At 38.0% G+C, this 9136-nt stretch overlaps 1 protein-coding gene across 1 annotated transcript; it reads right to left on the minus strand.

Annotated features, from left to right (window-relative positions):
• Positions 1-2678: 2678 nt before the first annotated feature.
• On the minus strand, positions 2679-7604 carry LOC121996841 (E3 ubiquitin-protein ligase WAV3-like). Its single transcript, XM_042550971.1, has 3 exons — positions 7380-7604; positions 6957-7237; positions 2679-5127 (listed from the first exon to the last, which is right to left on the minus strand). The coding sequence occupies exons 2-3, from the start codon at positions 7224-7226 to the stop codon at positions 3217-3219; spliced, it is 2181 nt and encodes a 726-aa protein (XP_042406905.1). The 5' UTR covers positions 7227-7237; positions 7380-7604; the 3' UTR covers positions 2679-3216.
• Between the last annotated feature and the right edge of the window lie 1532 nt (positions 7605-9136).

Raw genomic sequence — 9136 nt, forward strand, 5'->3', positions numbered from 1 at the left:
AGCCTTGCTTGTTGAATGCCTCGATCAGATAACAATGCTCACAAACAATGGCTCATTGGAGGCAATGATTCACGAGACACAACTGAATGATCAAACTCAATTACTCATATTGTCAGATGTGAAATCTAATTTCTACAAGGTAAACAAATAGACTGCATACTAAGTACACTTGATAGGATATAGTATTATAGATTAAGTTCAATTATTTACTGATTCACATTGATTTCTTCCAGATTTCATGGGGATTCATCTACAATGCTCTTTAAGAATGTCACTCATTGTTATATAATAGGATTTTTGTATCTTTGTTGTTATAATCAAATATCATATTTTCCCCATGTATTATATCATCCTGCACAATTTATATTAGATGTTAACGTATTCTGACGCATAAATACATAACTTAAATCATAACATCTTCTATTGTAACTTCCCTAATAACTGTGTTGTACAAGAAGTCTTCTATTTTTTTCAATACCATAGGTTCAAGTAACTGGATTTAATAAATCAGGCAAATCAGAGTGAGAAATAGATGAGGAACGCAGAAGAGAGTTGATACCGGCAGGACGACGGGACTCTGGAAGATTGCGGTCTGCAACTGTGGAGAGTGGCAGCAAGAAAATCTGCTTCAGAGAGTCGCGAAGGCCCCGCGGTCTTCGTCGGAGTTCTCCACTGCTGCAGATCGTCGCTGCCTGCCGCGAAGTAGAGAGAAAAGTGCCTGGGATGAACGAGAATTACGGTCTGTTTGGGAGGAGGTGAGGGAAGGGGAAGGAAAGGGAAATAAGGGGAAGGAAAATTTTGAACCTGGGAGTGAGGAAAGGGAAGGAAAGGTAAGGAAGGGTAAGCTTTAACCTTCGTTATCCATGGAAAGAGAGATTTTCTTACATCTCGAATTGGGGTGTAAGGAAGAGGAAGGAAAAATAAAAAAAATTATTCTAATTTTATCCCTGTTTTAATAGTTTAAGAAATGTTCTAATTTCTAATTTTCTATATCGTCGGAGTTCAATTTCCTCGCCTTCTTCACAACTCGCTTGTTGTCATTTTTATCGTCAAAATTTAAGAGAATATCTACTATTTTTAAATTTTTCCATCAAAAATTAATAAATTTTTAAAAAATAAGAATTCTCGTCGTTATCTTTTAAATTTTTTTTATTTAAAATTTTTAAAATTATTATTTTCATTATTTCTAATTTAAAAAGTAAAGATATTTTTATAACTTTATCTATTTAACTTTCATTCCCAAATAAAGTAACACATTCCTTCCTTGGAGAAATTAAATATTCCCCTCACTTCCCTTTCCTTCTCCTAACTTTCCCATTCGTTAATAAACCTTCCTCGTTCGATGGTATGCTGCCGTCTTATCGCTCAATAATTAAAATGGAGATAGCAATCACAGAATCGGCGGAGTAATTCTAGCTTACAATAGCGTGAAGTAATTGAGAGAGCAATCGTGGAGCAGCGGGGTGCATCAATAGCTTACAACAGCGTGAAGAAATCGAGATTGTGGAGAGCAGTCGTGGAACAATCGCTGAAGAGAAAAAGAGAAATCGCCGGCGGAGCAATCGCGGAAGAGAAAAAGAGAAATCGCCGGCGGAGCAATCGCGGAAGGAGTCGGCTGGTGAGGAGGAATAAGAAAAGGTGGCGGGTGTAGAGGAAGAAGAACTCGGCGGATAAAGACCGAGGAAAAATAGAGCATTTGGGGAGCGGCTCCCTAAGAACTCGGCAAGGAGCATTTCTCCTATTTTTCCTATTTTCCCTTTTCTTTTAAATCTTTTATTTCCTTCCATATTCGTATTCGGAGATCAGGGGACCACTAGAGTAACAAATGTACCTTTTATCTGTTTATATGTAGGGATGTAAATGAATTAAATTATTTATGAGCTATTCGAAATTCGATTCGATAAAAATTCATTTGAGTTCATTTAATGAGACTCGTTAAGATAAATAAACTAAGCTCAAGCTTCGTAATACTCGGCTCGTTAGCTCGTGAACATGTTCGTTAAGCTCATGAATCAATTTTTAAATTTAAAAAATAATAATTTTGATATTAAATTTATAGATTTTACACTCTATTTATGAAAAATATAGACAAATATATTAAATTTATTTATTAAAATAAAATTATAAATTTTAATAAGAATATTATAATTTTCTATAAATATATAATTTAAATTTTTATGAATATTTAATTTATAATTTATACTTATTAAGTTCGTTTAGGCATAAAAACTCGAATAAGCTCGTGAGTCATGAATATATTCGTTAAATAAAGCTCGAGCTCGGCTCGATTATAAACGAACCAAGCTCAAACATTCAAGAGTTCAATTCGATTCAACTACATCCCTGATCTGCAAGCTCGAACTCCCTCCATGCTTCTTTTTAATAAATAATAAGTTTTATTTTAAAAAAATAAAAATAGCAAAGGAGCTGTTAAGAGTTTGTAGTTTTTAATTGTTATTGTCTACTCTTGCGAGCAATCAGATAAAAATGTAATAAAATACAAATATAAAACTTCCACTCGAGGTTATAATTTTATAAACTTAACAACCTTAGCCTTAAACAAAATGTAATAATAAATTTTATTGTTCCTCACTTAACAAATAGAGCAAAGACGTGTAGATGAAAGCTTAAATATCATTCTTTCCTGGAAAACACTTATAATTACTTTCAAAGTTTATTTGTCTTGATCATTTAACAAAGCTTTCTACAAGGTGATAACAGACGCTGAAATAACAAAACTTTTACTACATATAAATATTTTTTAAAAAAAAAAACTTCAGCTGCTACATGAAGGCATAACCTGCATCGATCATTCATACATAGAATTTACCAGAATTAGCAGTCACTACAATAAATGCACCTGATTGCTAGAAGAGGAGAGAAATTGTAGGTATATAAAATTGAGAAGAAAAGAAACCCACATATTTCTAAATACTACCAACCAATGCCACTCCCAGGGAAAACCTCTCCTATGTGCACCAGTACATAACCAAAATCCAGACCAAAAAAGAGAGGAAAAAAGGCATTTTTCTCCACCTCTCTGGGTTTTATTCACTCGTTTCCTTAAACATTCCCCAATTTTCTTTCACTTCAATCTCCATTTTCATTTTCTCCAGTATACCTGAATCCACCGTGCACGACTTCAAATAGATGAGAAATATATCTATCTATCTATCTATCTATTTTGCGGATCATGGTTGTCATTCTCAAAACCAATCACCTCGGTTGAGGTAGCACAGAGAATGACCTTGAAGGTTGAATAGGCTGGGTGGGAACCCTGGGGGAAGGGGAAAATGTCTGTGAACGATGCAACATGTCGACCATTGAGGGAGTCTGATAAGCATGAACGAGGCTAGCAGACTCTGTGGAGTCTCCGCGTGCTGTTGCCCTCTGCCATGAGTGTGAGCTCAGCCCTGATAGCAGATATGCCCGTCCCGAAGATTCGTACCTCTGCTGGCTGGCCATCCTCTCTTGCATCTCTCTTAGTTCTGCATCCAGAGCCAAGCAAAGTTGGTCGCCAGACAGTCCTGCCAATGAGTCAGTCAGTTTCCTCCTCTGCTCCCCAAGTATATATACTGCTTCATCTAGAGCACCACGATCAGCAGCGTCCCTCGCATCCTGCATTGCCTCAGCAGCTTGGACACGAATTATCTCTCTGTCAACCACCACAGATGGTGTGTATGATTCGACGGTTTCTGGCCTTTCAATTTTTATGTCATCTCGCAGACTAACAGTTTCTTTGGAGACGGCATCTGTGTATGTACAGCACACCCTGAGCTGAGGGGTGTCTTCGGAAGGTGGAAGGTTAATATACACAAGAAAATCCCTCTCCTCGTCTGCATAGAGGTCGCCTACATTGATCGATCCAGACAGCATATTATCTTCTACCCGATTCGCGTAGCTGCCAGATTTAATTGCAACAATTTGCACACCGGGTTGCACAGACTCCACCGTCAACTGCATCTCTTTCACAACCACACTCAGCAGCCCACCAATACACTGGGCAAAAGCATCTTGAATCACAACCTCAGTTTCAATAAAAGAGAATGTTCCACCAGAAATCTCAGAGATTGAATGCATTGCAGTGGAATCATGGTCTGTACCAAAACCAAAAGCATGGACCGGAATCTTATGGCCTGTGTGACCAAGAATTGACAATGGCATAAGTGACCTGTAGTCTTGATGAGTCGAAGGACTTCTACTCCAACTGGAAGCCATAGTGTATGTGTCCTGCCCGTCAGATAGAAGGATAATACTGCAGACTGGGTTCTGCTCCTTGCGTTCTTCGATCACTTTGGCACCTTTTCTGAGGGCATCTGCAATATTAGTGCCGCCGCTTGATACTAATGAATTTACAGCTAGCAGTGCTTGCTGCCTGCCAGATTCTGTCATCCTCCTGAGGGGGAAAAGCCGCCGTGCAGATGATGAGAAAGCGATAACTGAAAGCCGATCAAGGGGGCCAAGATTTTGGATTACAAAACTCATGGCACGTTTCAAAAGTGCTAGTTTGGTGCCTGCCATGCTGCCACTGACATCAAGTATAGTGACAAGATCTACAGGAGCACGAGAACTCCACAACATTCCAGGAGCAACATTGAGGTTTCTACTAGGGCTATTTTCGCTGATAGCATTAGGAGACTTAAGATGTACCAGTACAATGAAGTTTTCTTGGGAGACTGATTTTGGAATGGCTGAGAATAATGGAACCAATTTGATTTCTACAGTTCTGACACAATTTTGCTGCATAATTTCCCCTGTTACTGACTGGAAGTTTAGAGGCTCATCGTCATTGAAAGTGCTCGGTTCAGAAGCATAGAAATAAGAAAAGGGACGATGTTGCTGATTAGTTGAGTTTGTTCGACGAAGCATGTGCATAACCGTCATTTGGCCATCTTCTTGTGACCAGTTGACTGGATTTACTCTAGCTCTACCATGAGGGTGTTCAGTGATGAGGGGGGCTTGAATGGGCAACTCTTTCCACTTAGCTCTGCAAACTGGACACATATAGTTTCCATATTTCACATTGAAGGCGATGCACTGGAAGTGAAATGTGTGTGAGCATTCAGCAGTGAAGAGTGCAAGGCCTTGCCCAGCTTTCATGGTACCAAGACAAATGGAGCATATCTTCTGAAAGTATGAATAAGATAGTATACTGTCAGAAAACTACCACAACTCAGTGCGATAAGAAGAATGCAAACTGAAACAAATAGTAAAGGAAATCAGCTGCAAACAAATAATGCAAGACAACTAAATAAGTGAGAGACAGATGAAAGAAATATGTTTCATTTTCATCATAAGAATGATATCTCCACCATGGAACGATCATAACTCATGGCAATAGAACTTGCTGAGTTAAAACAACCTCAGTACAAAGGAATTTAAAAAGGAACAACAAAAAGAGGATATATGATGGCCAAAAACTAACAAAACAAACTGAAAGATATTGCGGTTAGAGTATGGTTCTTTACTTAAAATCTATAGTGGTTATTCAGTTTATGCATACTCTCTAAATCAGGTAAGCTGCAAGTTGACTTCAACAAATAAAACTCTTTAACCAGATTTTAAAATTAATAAATAAATGCAAGATCGAATTCAGACGTTTATACATTCTCAGATACAATAATATTTACTATGGCTAATCAGCTAAATCATATATGAACTAAGCCATACATGTTGCCAATGCATATATGATTTGGATCATTAACCCTATTTAATAACACATGCACTAGAAATGCACACAGTAAAATGCTTTGATGCCCCTACAAAGAAGATTCACTATCAGACGTAGCTTATAAAAATCTACAGAAATCACCAAACTTATTGGTTTCTTATGAGTTTAACACATGGAGTAAATCATACCATTGCAGAAATTTGTTAGTAAATGATGTGAATAGAAGTATCAAGTCACGAACACTAGATATGGACGAACGTCAACTAAACCGGCTATTAGAACTTAAAAGTTACCAAGAACTTTTATTATCGAATCGTAAGACATTGAATGAATCAGTATCATGTGCACTCTGCAACCATAAATATAAGGAGTCATAATAGAACAACCATAAACTTCAAAACAAAAGGGCAAAAAAAAATCCATCACGCAAGTTAATTTTCATGTAGGGCCAGCTTCATAAAAGTTCAATGAGCACCGATCATGATAAATACCATTCGCTGCTACTAAATTCAGTAGTGTAATGAATGTTTATGTTGCAATTCCCATATAGTCCAAACGGTGGTAGTTGAACTACTTCACATTTGTCATTACAGCATTTGGAGTACAGCTCATAAGAAAGTACACATCTGCCACTGTCGATCAAATGCTACAGCCAGTTAAAGTCTTGATGCCCCTTTAGTCCCCCACCACCTCCATCCACTATACTTTATACTTTTTATATATAATTTTAGCAATGGAACTAAATGGGAATTTTTTTGAAACACCACATGCTGCTCGGGCAGAGTCAACACTAGTAGAGTGTGTAATCTAAGAAAGCTTGAATAGTTTTTCTTTATATTTGGGTGGTCCTTTCATCCTTGTAAGTTTAGCCTTGGCCATACTTAGTCAACAGCCTCTAATTTGAAAAGAGAAAAAAAAAACAAAAGAAAACAAAACCTTCACGCTTTCACATGGTCATTTTACCTTCCGAGGATTGAAGAAGAATAGAAAACAAAACCCTGCCCTTTTTCCAATAAGAGAAAATGTATTGGTCCATAAAATGATCGTAAGACGTTGCCCGGAAGAGCACAAGCGAAGATAATATGAAATGAGGGAAATTAGCGAAGATAAAATGAGAGTTGCTTCTCTAAGATATTAAAAAAATGAGAAATTTGACTGCTTTTAATACACCTAATCACGACAAAGTTTCTTGAAATCGCAAGAAGCTCAGCAAAACGAAGCATTAACCCATCGGAAAAGAATCAATAGCTTGCACAAAACAAATAGATATCGCAAAAGCACAAACCTTTGACGATCTGCTTAAGGATCTACGAAGCCAGAGGCCGCCAGAGGTCGGAGTCGGCGTTGTAGGCATCCGCGGCTGGAGTTCCGACGTCTCTGCCAAACCACCTGGAGAAGACACCACCGAGAAGGCGGAGGGACTCGACGCCCTCCTGCCTCCGGTCGCAGCCTCGGCCGTCCGAGGGCCGTTGTCGTCGACGTCCGCGGTCTGGGGTACAGAAACGCAAAGATTGAGCCCAAAGGCTCTCTTCGCTCGACTCCACGAGTTCGCCATGGCTTGCTCCGCTGCAGAGAAGGGGCGAGGTAAAAATACACTCACAAAAACGGTGTCAAGGCGACACCTTTCTTTTGGGGCGCGCTTCTAGGAGCAGAAAAATCGGGGTTTGTGATAAGCCGATAGGGTTTCCGAAATCTCCTCTTCACTCACCCTTTGCAGCAGATTCTCAAACTGCTACGGATGAACGAGCCCAGAGGAGAAAATGGAGAAGTGAATTGTTTCTCCGTGGAGCTGGGAGCCGCGAAGCAGAATTATAGAGGAGAGAGATGTGGATCGCGGAGCGGAGGAAGAGGGGTTTTGACCTTTGCAGCATTTCGTCTCGGACGATGCAGAGAGAGAGAGAGAGAGAGAGCACAAGATGTCATTTGCGACAAAGGATCGTATGTTTGGATAATCTTTTAGCTTCCAGATTTGTTCATGCCCACGGTACCTATTAACGGAAATGCCACCGAGGGGCAACATTCGCTGCGTAGTTAGCAAATCGACCCTCAAAGTTTCAGGAATATGTCAACCCACGTTATGCACTTTGAAAATGTGTCTTCAATTGTTTTTACCTTCAAAAAATATCTCACCTCAGTCATGTAAATGTGAAAAGTTTTAGTACCCTCCAATAAAATAAGAATAAAAGATAGGGTGAGTAAATCGAATTAATCGATGAACTCATAGAATTTATAAATTCTTAATTCAGAAATTTGATTTTCTTTTTTTTTTTTAATATTGATTCATTCGAATATTTTTAAATAATTAAATCAAAATTATCAATCGCTCGATTGATATAGGAGTCAACTTCTAACGACATAGCATTAGACTATTAGACTTTAAAAAAAAAGAAAATAGAATGTTGGTAATAGATGACTCGACTATCTATCACTAGTCCTGAAACGCAATGATCAATTGCTCGTGAAAAAATCAATTATTTTAATTTTTAACCGGTCGAAAAAAATCAATTTAATCAATTTCAAATTATTTGATTCCTCATTTTCACATGGATATTTACTCTAATAAATTTTAGATTAATTTTCAATAAATTTAAAATGTAAGTATCCTATAATAATTTTAATGTGATGAACCAAATTAAGTTAGGTCCTGTTTATATTTGATAATTTATGTTTGAGTGTACAAAAATTTAGGAGTACAAGAAGTCGAGCAGAAAACGCAACTAGTAAGAAGGATGTTACAAAAAGAGAGTCGACGAGCTTGGTACATCTGAGGGACGATGTGCTGCGGAAAGTACATCGATGGACAAAAAGAATGTGTGCGACGTTCAAGAGATGAGAAACAGAGGAGGAAATCTGCTCGAGGAGAAGGTCGGAATTGGATTTAGGTGAGCTCAACTTTGATTAACTGGAGCATGCATCACCTACGTGAACAAAATCAGCTATGAGACTACTTCATGGAAGGCACCTTCAATGGTTTGAAAGGCACCTCGCATGAACAGTGTGAATGCGCATTCAAACCTGTTGAAGGCGCCTTCAAGTCTATTAAAGGCACCTTCAATATCCGCTAGTCGAAGATAAAGCTTTATCTTCGACGGATAAAACTTAATCTATTGAAGACGCCTTGGACCTACTTGAAAGTACCTCCGAGTCACGGATAAAGTTTTTCATGGGCTATAAAAAGACACCTTGAGTTAAGAAATTAACAACAATTGAACTATAAATCCTATATTCATTTCCTAGTTTTTTGTAAGCTTAAAAGTGTGTAAGAGGTTACTCCGCCTTCAGTAAAGGAGTACTTTCTAGTGGAGCTTTCTTCAACACCTTTACTTAATAACTACTTAGGTTATAACCAAGTAAATAGACCACCCTCTTATTTTCCTTTTTTTAATTGTTTAGTTTTACTATTTTTTAATTTAATCGTGCTAATCTAATCAAGTCAAAGATTGAGAAAGGGTTTGAATTTTATTT

The sequence above is a fragment of the Zingiber officinale genome, chromosome 6A (assembly GCF_018446385.1).
Source record: "Zingiber officinale cultivar Zhangliang chromosome 6A, Zo_v1.1, whole genome shotgun sequence".
Lineage (NCBI taxonomy): Eukaryota > Viridiplantae > Streptophyta > Magnoliopsida > Zingiberales > Zingiberaceae > Zingiber > Zingiber officinale.